Source organism: Eleutherodactylus coqui, chromosome 4 (genome assembly GCF_035609145.1).
Source record: "Eleutherodactylus coqui strain aEleCoq1 chromosome 4, aEleCoq1.hap1, whole genome shotgun sequence".
NCBI classification, from domain to species: Eukaryota; Metazoa; Chordata; class Amphibia; order Anura; family Eleutherodactylidae; genus Eleutherodactylus; species Eleutherodactylus coqui.
In genome coordinates this window covers 53,113,754-53,128,042 of record NC_089840.1, presented here as the reverse complement: position 1 = coordinate 53,128,042, position 14,289 = coordinate 53,113,754, and the positions used below count along the sequence as shown (strand labels likewise).

General features: G+C 42.4%; 1 protein-coding gene across 1 annotated transcript in view; it reads left to right on the top strand.

Annotated features, from left to right (window-relative positions):
* LOC136624614 (cell surface A33 antigen-like) overlaps nt 1-6,698 on the top strand; it is a 30,753-nt gene extending 24,055 nt beyond the window's left edge. Inside the window, exon 6 of the mRNA XM_066598571.1 lies at nt 6,463-6,698. Coding sequence (XP_066454668.1) covers nt 6,463-6,464 — 2 coding nt within the window. The 3' untranslated portion in view covers nt 6,465-6,698. The remainder of the gene's footprint in view (nt 1-6,462) is intronic.
* The last annotated feature ends 7,591 nt before the right edge of the window (nt 6,699-14,289 follow it).

The window sequence follows — 14,289 nt, the reverse complement described above, 5'->3', positions numbered from 1 at the left end:
TGGCAAACCCATCGTATACTCTCCTTACATTATCCAGCTCCAACCCTTTTGCTTTGGCTACTTTTTTAAGCGTCTTGTTCACACTTGCAGTGTTAACAGTCTCGCAATGCACATCTATATATATAAAGCTGAAAGCCCTCACTGACTCATTGACTGACTCACTCACTCACTCACTCACTGACTCGCCAAAAGTTCTCCAACTTCCCGATGTCGTAGAAACATGAATATTGGCACAAGCATGCATTATCTCCAAAATAGGAAAAGTAATTGGGTCCCAACTCGATTATTCAATTCTAGCGCAAAAGAATTAGCGTTGAAATTTTACGTACGTAATCTAAATCTCTCACTTCCCAATGTCATAGAAACTTAAAATTTGGCACGGGCATTGAATATGTCATAAATAGGAAAAGGTAATGGGTCCCAACTTGATTATTCAATTCTATGCGCAAAAGAATTAGCGTCCAAATTTTACGTACAGAATGTATTTTTCTCACTTTCCGGTGTCATAGAAATGTGAAATTTGGCACGAGCATTGATTATGTCATAAATAGGAAAAGCTAATGGATCCCAACTCGATTATTCAATTCTATGCGCAAAATAATTAGCGTCCAAATTTTACATGCGGAATGTAATTTTCTCACTTTCCGGTGTCATAGAAACTTGAAATTTGGCACAAGCATTGATTATGTCATAAATAGGAAAAGCTAATGGGTCCCAACTCGATTATTCAATTCTAAGCGCAAAAGAATTAGCGTCCAAATTTTACGTGCGGAATGTAATTTTCTCACTTTCCGGTGTCATAGAAACTTAAAATTTGGCACGGTCATTGAATATGTCATAAATAGTAAAAGCTAATGGGTCCCAACTCGATTATTCAATTCTATGCACAAAAGAATTAGCGTCCAAATTTTACGTACGGAATGTAATTTTCTCACTTTCCGGTGTCATAGAAAGGTGAAATTTGGCACGAGCATTGATTATGTCATAAATAGGAAAAGCTAATGGGTCCCAACTCGATTATTCAATTCTATGCGCAAAAGAAGTAGCGTCCAAATTTTACGTACGGAATGTAATTTTCTCACTTCTGATGTCATAGAAACGTGAAATTTAGCACGCGCATTGATTATGTCATAAATAGGAAAAGCTAATGGGTCCCAACTCGATTGTTCAATTCTATGCGCAAAAGAATTAGCGTCCAAATTTTACGTACGGAATGTAATTTTCTCACATAGAAACTTAAAATTTGGCACGAGCATTGATTATGTCATAAATAGGAAAAGCTAATGGGTCCCAACTCGATCATTCAATTCTATGTGCAAAAGAATTACCGTCCAAATTTTACGTACAGAATGTATTTTTCTCACTTTCCGGTGTCATAGAAACGTGAAATTTGGCACGAGCATTGATTATGTCATAAATAGGAAAAGCTAATGGGTCCCAACTCGATTATTCAATTCTAGCGCAAAAGAATTAGCGTCCAAATTTTACGTACGTAATCTAATTCTCTCACTTTTTGATATCATTTTATATAAAGGAAACGCTGCATGGTTACCTCCCCGTGGTGTTTCCTGGGTAACGCAGAGAACTATGCAAAATGGGGAATATATGTTTTTCCGGTATCTCTAAAGTAACCACGACTTCATAAGATTATCCATGTGAACACCAGATAAACACCAGTACCAAATGAACTCAGGCGAAGCCGGGTATATCAGCTAGTTTTATATATATAACACATCCAGGAGCCCTTCACACTCACACACACAAAAATAACAGATCCACAGTGTTTATGGTCAGAATGGACAAATAATATATTCTAATTCTCTTGTGCAGCAAAAATAACACATTTTCGATTCACATTGCAGAGAACACATTTAAATAATTTTCTTGCATCTTTTTGCACACACACTTGCTAAGATGCTTTAATTCAACTCATCTGCTATCCAACATTTCACTCCTGCTAACCACCTTTATAACGTGCTTGTTTCTTCATCTGATTCATTGTGCATAATTCTATGCTGCAGTCTTTCTGATCCGCTGTATAAATTTCTCCTAAGCTGATAGCCCCAACTTTTATCTCTGAGTAGCAAGAAACTGTTAACCCTCTCTAATTAAGATTCTATATAAGAAAGTTTCCCCACCCCATTTCAAATCCATGCTACACAAACAGTTATTCATTCTTACACAGACTGAAAAGCGTGGTATTGAAAGTAAAAACTGGGCCTGTAATTAAGCAGAACAGCCAACAGTGTACCTACACAGGCAGAAGCGTAACTTGAAGCTCCTGGGCCCCAATGCAAAACCTGTAACAGGGCCCCCAACTATAATGCTTTATTCATAGTACTGGGCTCCCTATATGGAGAAGAGAGGCCTTATGGGCCACTTAAGGCTCCTGGGCCCGGGTGCATCTGTATCCCCTGCATCCCCTATAGTTATGCCCCTGGACAGGTAAGAAAGTCTTATGCACTGTGGTTTGACGTGTCTGCCAACTATCAGCCACCCAATGCTGCTGACAATCCTTAGAAGCCAACACATGGCCAATTTCAACTTACACAACTGTCCAAGGATCCTCCTGGATTCATACAAGCTCTTTTTAACATTGCTTGACATCCTTTAACTGTATTTTTAACTTTTCTCTCCTCAACCAGCTGCTTAGCAGTCTTCAAGACAATGCCCTGTTCAGCACCATTACTTATCAAGTTCCACTGCTCCATTGCTCAATTCAATCTGAATTTGACTGATCTGCCTCCCCCCTACTGGACTGCTGTGCAATCTTTCATTTAATGTCATGATCTGTGTGTAATAGTATGTTCCTGCTTCATTCAATCTGAATTGACTCTATTTGTTACCACATGCATTTTTCCCTATCATCTCCCCCAGTAGCATTTTCAATCACCTCTGTCACATCTTAAAGTTGCTAGGCACATTTTGTTTATCCAAAGAGGGCAATAAACCTCTTCATCCTCCCTCCATCCTTTTCATTAGCAATGCAAAGATGGGGCCAGCTGGCTGACTAGTGTAATTTAACTAGCCACTCCCAGCTGTAGTCGTGCAGCCGGAACTTTAAAGCTGGTAGTAGCCTCATTACCATGGATAGGTGTACAGTACTAAGTGACCGGGAACAAGTGTCTTATGTACTCAAATGATGCAGTTGAACAGTGCAGTTCGACACAGCAGGAGACAGATAAATCCCACAATCACCCATAGTCTGGACAAAAATACCCTTCTCTTTGCACTGACCACCACAGCTATTCTCTTTTCAAGCCATAACACTTTCTTCCTATGCCCAGACCCAACACACTCCATCCACATCAGCCCCTGCCTCCTCTCCTCACACATACATGGCTCCCATGCACTTTTCACCTTCCTCAGACGCCTCCAACCCACCATACCACCAAGAAACACCTTAGCCACCCACACACATCCCCCAGCCACCTGCTCACCCTTGCTATCCTGCTACTCCTACCCATGGGGGGCATATCCTCCAACCCAGGCCCACCTCATACTGCTCTCTACCAAAATGCCCCCCTAACCCAATTCAAATGCGCCCTATGGAACTCCCAATCCGCATGTAACAAACTCCCAACTATCCATGACCTCTTCACCACCAAACATGTCAACCTGCTCGCCCTCACTGAAATGTGGATACAGTAGTCTGATTCTTCCTCCACCGCTGCATTGTCCTATGATGGCCTGAAGTTCTCCCACACCCCCAGATCAGAAGACAGGAGCAGTGGAGGAGTAGGCATCCTCCTCTTGCCAAACTATATCTTTCAGGTCATTCCCTCGGCTCCCTCGTTCACCTTTCAGTCATTCAATGTTCACACCCTACTACTCTTCCGCCCACTGTCCCTGCACGTCACAGTTATCTACTGGCCCCTAAGTCCCACCCACCTGTTCCTACACCACTTCGCCGCCAAGCTTCTCCACTTCCTATCCTGTGAAATCCCAACGCTCATCCATGGTAATTTGAATAATCCCTATTTACAACCCCAGCTCCTCATCTGCCTCCCAGTTTTTAACTCTTATCTCCTCCGTCAGCCTATCAGAAATATCATCCAATACATAGAGGTCCGGCAGCACTCAAACACAGCTTTCCCAGATGGGCGAGGTAGATATATGCACAGCCACCAGTCAATGGGATCATGGGCCCCCAATCCCGGGTCAATCCATAACAGTAAGGCAGAGGCGGCAGCATCAAAGGTGTAGAATAAAGCTTAAAATCCTTTTATTGCTCCATACAGGAAAAGGCAATGTTTCGACTACATGTCTTTTTCAAGTACCGTATGCTAGTCACTGCATTGGCTGCCCATCCATTGCAGAACTAAATTTAAACTTCTCACCCTCACCCGCAAAGCTCTCCATGATGCAGCACCACCATGCATCGCTTCCCTCCTGTCCATATACCACCCAGCCCGCACACTCCGATCCGCTAACACACTCCGACTAAACACCCCTCTAATACGAACTTCACATGCTCGTCTACAGGACTTCACCAGAGCAGCACCAATCCTCTGGAACGCTCTACTCCAAGGCATCCGGACAATTCCTGAAGCACAAAATTTCAGACACTCCCTAAAAGCGCACCTCTTCAGGGAGGCATACCAAATCTCCTGACCTAGTCTCCCTGCCCATCCTATGGCTTCCCACACCTTCCACCCTGCTTATCGCATACGACCTCTACCCCTGCACCTCCTTACCACCCCACAACATTTGATTCCTAATAACTGAATTCCTCATGTGATTCCCGTACTGCTTGTGTTCCCCCATGCTTCATCCTCCCTTGTACCTCCTGTAACACCCCCATACCGTTTGTTTCAAATTGATTGTATATCGCATGTAATTGTTCTATTGCCTGTGTTCTCCCATGCTTGAAAACGCTGCAGAATTAGTTGGCACTATGTAAATAAAGATTATTATTATTAAATTTCCTATAGTTTCACCTCCTGTTTACTGTTTTATCTCCTGTGCTATAGATTATAACATCTCCCATTGACACACTGTGGCAGCATAGGTATATTACATGGTATACTACTCTCTGGGCAGTATACCTTTCTGGGAAACAACACACTACACCCAGGGCAGTGCATTATACATTACTCTCTGGGCAATATACTTTAGCAATAAGCAGTTTAGCACTTCTATTGTCCTAACTCCTAATCAATATCAAATTTGACTGTCAAAACAGAAGAACACACCCGGGAGGGCAAAAACCACATTGGTTCCTAAGGAACATTGCACTATATGTACACCTTATACAACATTGCATTGCAGTCAGCAGTCCAAGGACATACCACACAACATTTCCACGGGGATTACTATTTCCTTTTTTTTTAAATTTCAATTACCAAATTCCACGACTTTAGCTGATAAGAGCAATTAGGTCTGACATATAGATTAATCTGGCAGAAGGTACATCATTTTTCTCTCCAGATCCCATTAAAATCACTTATGAGTACAGACTGTGAATAGTATTTATAGAAGATACCTTTCCTATTTGCCTTATGAGACAATATGGCACTACACACCCATGAAGCACACCAGTTCACCATTTACATACAGATTTCTTACCCAAAAACATACTGTCTGTCAGGTTCTCTAAAACTGGGAGTCGTATCATGAAAGAGATCACCTTTCTTCGCAGCAATCACAGAATGTTAATTGCATTCAGGGGAGGGACGGATGAAATTTCGGAAGAACATAAGTTTTCTTACCTCTTTTATGGAGCTCCTTAATTTGTCCAATCCAGAATGCAGAAACGCTTCCATCTGGCGTAGCTACCTTTAGAAGAAATCACATTCCAGACCCACATTGGGCGCCAAATTTGTTAGTGTAATTATTTGCTAATTGGTATGCAATCGCTGAGGGGAGATGAAACCTCTTACCGGAGGATTTGTCCCCCGATGTAAACACACTCCACGAACCTTCCCTGGCTTCTGTGCATGCACTCAACAGCAAAATGGTGGACGCATCCACAGAAGCCGGGGAGAGCCCGGGAAATTTAAAATCTCCTTGGTCCTAGCTACCAAAGAAAGCTGAGAGCCTGGAGCAGTGACTGGGCCCCCTGCTAAGCAGTCTCCGGTGATGTGACTGCTCTTATCCAAAGTTATAAAAAGTTAGCATTGTACTTTATTCAGATCACTACCTAAATGTCCCAGGGCACGTTTACTTTCCTGCAGTTCCAGAAGCAGCTCGTTCAGCAACTTCTGTTTGAGACCATCACACGTCAGTAAGCTTACGAGTATGAGGCAGTGCAAAGGCTCACAGGGTGCCACTTCTTACACCCCATCCCTGCCACTGAAGTCAAGGAATAACCCCCCCCCCCCCCCAAGAAAAGGGTTGGGTTTGCAGAGTGAGATAAGCTATAATATTTTCTGTCCTCCATCTTGTCTTGTAACCTGCTATTCTCTATTTCTCTGTCTTTTTTTAGCACATATTCAGATATAATGATTGTTTTTATCACAGGAATGCAAGACTGTTTTCCAAGGCCATTACCTGAGATCTGATGAGAAACAGCTTCAATCAACCTGAGAAAAGTCCTGCCTCTAAGGAGACATCACTGTACTTGTTGAGTTTTTAATAACCAATGATAATAAATGAATTATAATAAATTAGGCATATTCAGAAGTGAGACGTCTTTTAACCATGTCTCAAATGTCTTTGTAAAAATACTTCTGCTGATTAATAAATTAGATGATTTCCTATCACATTCAATTCTGTGTGTGATTAGTGAGCTTCCTCGAGCTCGAACATTACCTCTTAAGTTGGTCACCTGAAACCATACCAACTAGTGAATATTTGCACTAACAAATTTGGCTCCCAACATGAAGCATGAATGGAATATCATGAGACAAAGTGCTCTATAAACAACAGGTAAGAAACCTAATTTCTTACAAAATTATTTGTCCTTCCCTGAAGTTGTTATTGGACCTCGTTGCTGGCCAAGGAGGGCACTACTGTCGTGCTTTGAGATCCATGTCAAAGAATCCAACAGACTGTATATTTTTGGGTAAGAAACATATATTCAAATTGTGAACTGGTGTCCAGAGTGTGTGTAGTGTGATCCTATCACGAAAGGAAATTTCTGATCATTATTGTCTGGACCCTGTAAATGTGCATGATCTTCAGGCTATGACAAAGGAAGAATACCAGAGTGAATGGACTGTACCTGTTGCTGAAAGGCTACAGTGGCAATTGAAGGAATCTGAGAGTTAAAGATGGAGGTACTTGGTTACAATAATTATCTGTATTGCTGTTTAAAAATAGGAAAGGTTTGCTCTGTGACCAATATTGGTCAGGACAGTTTAATAAGTACTAAATCTATATTATATGTTTTACAAATAGTTAGAAAGTTTGTTTCTGTGGTTTTCTTTGTCCTTCAAGAGAAGGTGGAAGCATCATCTCCCAGTTGGGGGAAGAGGGGTGTTTGTTCTTTGTTAAAACAGGGAGACAGTGATGTCTCTCTGATCCCCACTTTCACATTGCTGAGGTGGGGGCTAATGAGTGCACTGAGTTCTACTGCATTGCTAGAAGGCTATATGGTTATCTTTGTTTGCTAATCAAAGAAAAAGTTTCCCAACTGCACATTTCCCATAAAGGCTGTGTGTCCACATAAAATATGCAAACACATTCATTGTAGTAGAGTGCTGCCTTAAGAACTGGTTGCCTGCTTACTGTAGACAAAACGGACTGCTAAAGAGACAAATATCTCTGAGAACAGGATGAAGGGGCAGGTCGCAGAACGCTCAATAATAGTGAGTTATGGGAAACTAACAGGGAAGCGGTGGGTGGGAAATGGTAATGGCCAAAAGATAATTAGACAAATGGTAACCCCCGTAGATTACAGATATTTTTATGACTGTTAAGTAATGAGATTACGCTGCTCAACTAAATCATTGCTGTTTGTGGTTTTTGTGATCTACGTAATGTTGAGAGTTATTGCCAGTTTGAGAAAAGGGCCCCCAACTGCTCATTTCCTGGAATAAGTACAGTGTCAAGGGTGTAGTGTTGAGAAGTATGCCTTCACAAACAGGCTTTTCAATTACGACCAGACATCACTTTGAACCTTTGAAAGAATTGGCAGTAAGGGCATTGCCTGGAAGACAGTTAAGCAGCTGTTTTGACGGGAGAAAAGTTAAAGATGCAATGCAAGGATGTCAAGCAATGGACAGTTGCGTAATTGGGAATCAGGCAAGTATAGTGCTGTTGCCAGCATCAGATGACCCATTGTTAACAAACATGTCAAACCATGGTGAGTAAAACCTCTCTTTCTTGTTTTTTTGTTCACGATCTGCAGTTTGGCAGATTCTAGTTTCTGAATATGAATGAATAAGTGTTCTTGCTGTTTGTGTGGTGTGGATTTGCAGTTTGTAAGGGGAAGGAAGCTTTCTTATGTAGAGTCTTGACTAGACAGGGTTAATATTTTCTTGCTTCTCAGAGACTCAGAGATAAGGTGTGTAGATTTATTATGTCAGAGACCTGCCCAGTGAGTTTGTTAGGGGCAGACATACTTACAGTGGTACAAGCAGAAATTGAATATACCCCAAGCCCTTCATGAACCAGCAGTTAACCATCATTTGTGCAGTTCTTAGGGGGGAAGAATTTACATTCTTGAACCATATTTGCAACAAGTTTTTTGCACAGGTACCACAGGAGTTATGAGCCCTCTTACTGTCATGATCCCTTATGCAGGCATGGAAACACTGCATTGAGCACAAATTAAAAATCCTTCTGCTGCCAGATACACAAAGTATGAGATCACCCTGCTAGCAGCTTCACACCCCAATCAAAATAGTTCTAAATACAACTTCATTACTTCTGCTGAATTTGAAAAGGAGGGGGGCAGCAGGGGTGTGGCAAGACATTGAATTTCAAGGGCATGATTGTCTGGAATTAATGGAAGTGAAAGTAGGGGTCTTAAAAACGTTTTTTAAACTCCCATTCCTAATACAGATATCGACGGGGGTCACAAGATTCTAAAACAATTCCTGGTCAGCAACACTGCATCTGTAAATCTGATTGGGGCAGATGTGTTACAAGCTTTGCAAGCCACTATCCACTTTTTACCCCTTCAGTCCCAGCTTTCTTGGGCAAGCTGAAAGAAGGGGCTGTGCTTCTTCACAAGCTTCAGTACCCCCTGAGCCCTGCACAAGAGGCAGCCATTGAAGTAATAATTCATGCTTTACTATACGCCGGGGCTATAAAAGAAACTATGTTGAATCCTGCTACATTACTTTCACTTGAATTCAGCAGGAAAGAAAGACTGGGATAGGAAAACGTGCACACACACTGAACAACACAACCAAGTGAACTGCAAACGGGATTCGCGAGCAGATATGACACAATGATAAACCACCAAAACACCTACCTAGCATACCTACACGCCTATGCAGATGGAATAGTTACAGTGCGTATGAGGTATTGGTCCATATTTTGGCCAATATACTTAAGCCCATGAGCCCACAACAAAGGTCCTTGTTGTCTTGTGAATACCTGCTCTAACAAGACAACTTCTTCTGCCTGCAGCCTAGGGACCTGGATTGCACTAGATGGTAAACAATCTAAGCTGAACAGTACACAGTTCCCATCAACACCCGAAGGGAATGCAGAACACACGGAATAGAACTGTTCTTACCACATGTTCGGCCACCTGCACAGACACACAAAACATGTCGCTGTTCACACCTATAACAAAACATGCATGAATACAAACACAAAGAGACTGTGGGGGAAATGAGCAGACTAGCACCCTCTAGCCAGGGGAGCTGGCATTTATGTGCAGCAGACCAGTGGTGATTGACTGTCTGAAGAACTCCACACAAAGCCAGCTCAAACATCCTACACCTGTGGCAGTGTGCTTCTGGAAACCCGTAGTACTACAGGTCCCAAGAGCACAACCTGACACCTGCTCAGAAGGCCGAAGTTCACGGCTCTTGCTACAGTTTGTAGGCTGGCTGAAGGTAAGACTTAATGTATGCACTGAATTGAGGTACGCTCTTGAAATCGCATTTGATTTCTAACCCTTGTGGTGTAGTGGAAATTTTGCTGGATCATCGGGTAAACCAATCCAGAATGCAGAAGCAGTGTCTTTGTTGTACAAACTTTAGCTCTTTCCAAATAGGGAGTTGTCATCAAGGCAGCAGTCGCAGCTCCATTGAAGGCAATGCGTGCATTCCCTATGGAACACGCCTGTAAAACACGGACATGTGAACACACCATAGGGAATGCATTGGTTGTAATAGACGCGTGTTTTTGTGCGCACGAATGCACGCACAAAAACACACTCATGGGAAGCCACCCTTTGATAAATTCATCAAGGGGTCTAGTTTTAAAAATGGGGTCATTTGTGGGGGTTCTCTATAGTTTTGGCAGCTCAAGGGCTCTACAAGTGCGTAATGGGGCCTTCAAGCAAAATTCCTGTTCTGAAAGCCGCCGGATACTTCTTTCGGTTTGGGCCCCACTGCGCATACAGAAATAAGATTTGGGCCACAATGGGTATGTTTATGAACACAGAACAAACAGGGGTATCCATTTTGGGGAGCAAATCCCCATTTTCATGTGCACTATAGAAAAAAAAAACCTGTCTTTAAAATGACATATTTGCAGATCTATATATTTTTTTTTCTCCTCTAAATTGCATTAACTTTTGAGAAAAAAAATTGTGGGGTCAAAATACTTATGACACCCCTCAATGAATACATTAAGGGGAGTATTTTTTAAAATGTGGTAATTTGTTAGGGTATCTATCATTAGAACACCTATGAGCCTTTGCAATCTTGGCATTGTATAGAAAAACAAAATGATCCTCAAAATTTTAATAACTAATATTAAATGTGTACATCTCCTAAACTTACATTTTTAAAATCTGCTTCCAGAATAAAGTAAACAGATGAAAATATAAAACTCATCAACAATTTGTACAGTATATTTGCAGTTGAAAATGGGAGAAAATGACAATTTTTTCAAAATGTTCCGAATTTTGGCACTTTTAATAAATATACACAAATTCTATCAGTCTGTTTTTACCACTTAAATTTAGTACAATATGTGATGAAAAAACAATGTCAGAATTACTTGGATATACTAAACCTTTATGTAGTCTTTCTATGCTAAAGTGACACATGGCAGATTTCCAAAATTTGGCCTGGCGCTAACGGGCTTGGTCACTAAGGGGTTAAGCAAGATTTATGGCAAACAGATGGTCTTTTTGAATCTTTTACTTTTCATTTTGAAGGGACAAATTCACACAAAGACTCACTTTAAAACTGTGTACATTGACAGCTACCTTGATTTTAGTAGCTGGCATGCAAAAAAATAGAAACTCCTGTGATAGTAGCCTTCTCTAATGAAGTCTTAGTCTCCTGCCAGATCTTGGAAAAATTCTCCACCGATAAAACTGCTGCCAGAACATCAGATGTGGCAGAGATAAGCAGAGAAATCCTTAGTTGATGACCATACACAATCACAAATGTGGATGTCACGTCCGTGCAGCACACGAGCACCACACTTAGCACAGATGCAGGGTGACGTTTACACTTACTGCAGTTGTTAACACTATGCACTGTAGAACAGTGTGCACCACACTAGGAATATGAAAGCCAGTATGTAAAGCCCGTTCGGCACAAGAGTACCACGCTCAGCACGGCGTAGGATAATGTACACACTGCTGGATATCATAGAACACCATGCTATGCTGATCATTAGCACCACTCCAGGGAGAAGGAAGCCTGGCCCTAGCCTAGCACAGAGGTGAAGGGTCCCTGCCTAAAAGTGAAGTCATCGCCTCGATAAAGGCGGCCCCACTGTCATCTTCCTGATTGTCCCTATAGAGAGATGAACCAACACAGCAAAGCAATACAAAAATGAAAACAGAAATACAACTGAATAGGAAACCACAGCACTTATTTGGATAAGTAACAATACACTCAGCACAGAGGAACACCACTCTTCAACTACTCCTTTATGGAACTGAATAAGCAGTGGTGAGCAAAGGGAGGGGTAAGAATATAAAGCTCTCCACACCTGATGATTGGCAAAGCAACTAGAGAACAACACCCCAACCTTCTACAAGAAATGACTAATAATCAGCATGCATCCATGCAGCATAGAGAGACAGCAACCAGCAGTCTCTGCACATGGAGCATTAATCTTTTTCCTGCATAACAAGGCAACAGGTTTGGCCTGCATCGAGGCCACCATGCCACGACACTGTCGCAACTGAGAGGCCGCGACAGGAGACTTATTAGTGGACTCACTGGCATGGTGGTCATGGGCAAACTCCACTCAGGAAAACAAGTTAGACCAATCGCCTTGATGTAAATTAGTAAAGTGATGAAGGTAGTTATACAGGATCTGGTTGGTACGTTCAATCTTCCCATTAGACTGTCGGTGGCATGCTGAAGAGAAGTCCAGGGAAACACCCATGAGTTTGCAAAGGGCCCTCCAGAATTTTGACGTAAACTGAACCCCTCAATCAGGATACAATGTACATAAAAAGCCATGGAGATGGAGGATGTGGTCAATGAACTTCACTGCTAGTTGACTGACGGAGGGTAATCTGGGCAACAGGACGAAGTAAGCCATCTTGGAAAAGTGATCAACAACCACCCAGATGACGGTGCATCCATTTTATGAGGGTAAGTTCGTGATAAAGTCCATAGCTATGTGCTGCCACAGAGCCTTGGGAATGGGTAGAGGACAAAGAAGACCGGCAAGTTTTTCTTTTGAAGATTTATTTTGTGTGCAAGTAGCACAGGCAGAGACAAAGTTCCAAATATCCTCCACCATAAACGTCCGCTTGTAAAGGCAGCAAATTAACTTTGTAGTTTTACGTTGACCCGGGTGCCCAGCTACATTGGAACTGTGTCCCTAGGATAAAACTAACCTTCTTTTAGGTACAGGAACAAATGTTTTACAGGTGGAATGTTCTTTATTCAAACAGGAGCCATGGTTACTATCCTAGCAGAATCAATAATGTATTGCAGCTCCTGAAAGTTTGTCAGGGTCCATCTGCAGGCCCAGATCAGAAACTATGTACCCTAGAAAAAAAAGTGAGTTTATTTCAAGGTTACATTTCTCGAATTTGGCATAAAATTGGTTCTCCCTTAATCGCTGGATTACTGTACAGACTTGTCTACGATGTGAGTGGATATCTGGCAAGAATATCAGAATAGCATCAAACTACACAACATTACAGAGAAGATCTCTGAATATGTCATTTACAAACTCCTGGAAGATGGCTGGAATATTAACCAGATCGAAAGACATTATCAAATACTCATAGTGCCCACCCCGAGTGTTAAAGGCGGTTTTCCACTTGTCACCTTCGCGGATATGGATGAAATTGTAAGCTCCACGTAGATCAAGTTTCGGGAAAATACATGCTTCGTGCTAGGGACCAAATAGCTTAGGGATTAAGGGTAACAGATATTTGTTCTTAGAGGGATAGCATTCAAGCCCCAATAGTCTATGCATGGCTGAGTGACCCGTCCTTTTTAACGAAGAAGAATCCAGCTCCAGCAGGAGAGGAAGATTTGCAGACGAATCCTCTAGCGAGATTATCTTTGATGTATTCCGCCATAGCTTGGTTCACAGGAAGTGACAGAGGGTATACTCTGCCTTGAGGTGGTATGGAACCAGGTACCAGATCAAAAGGACAGTCATAGGTATGATGTGGTGGCTGACATTCTGCCTCTTTGTCGAAAACATCAGCAAAACCATAGTAAGCTTCTGGCAGGCCCTGGGGGTTTAGGGGTATCGGGGGGTGACAAACAGACTTTTCTGGAAATAGGTACTTGGAATGGCAGGATAACCCCCAACGTAACACATTCCCAGACCTCCGACCCAAGGTGGGATTATGCTGATGAAGCCAAGGCAGACCCAACAACAGGGGCTGGTAGACCTCAGAAGGAGCGGAGAATGCCTACTTTCAGGTACAAAGGGCTCCATGACGAACTGAATGGTCTCAGAAAGGGGACTTTCATCAACCATTGTCACCAGAAAAGGTCTCTCAAGCCGGCGGATAGGAATCTGGAAGTGATCTACCACAGCCTGCTGCAAGAAGTTCCCTGCCACACCTGAATCCAGGAAGGCCAACACAGCGAATAGTGTACCGGAGATAGACAAAGTCACTGGTAAGCTCACTCTTTGCATAGGGTAGCCTCTCCCTCTGACCCCTAGGTTCAGGAGTTTTACTGGCTTGAGAGGACAGGTGCGAACATAATGCCCCTGGCCTCCACATTACATGCACAGATTATTGGAATGCCTGCGCATGTGCTTCTCTTCTGTTAGCCT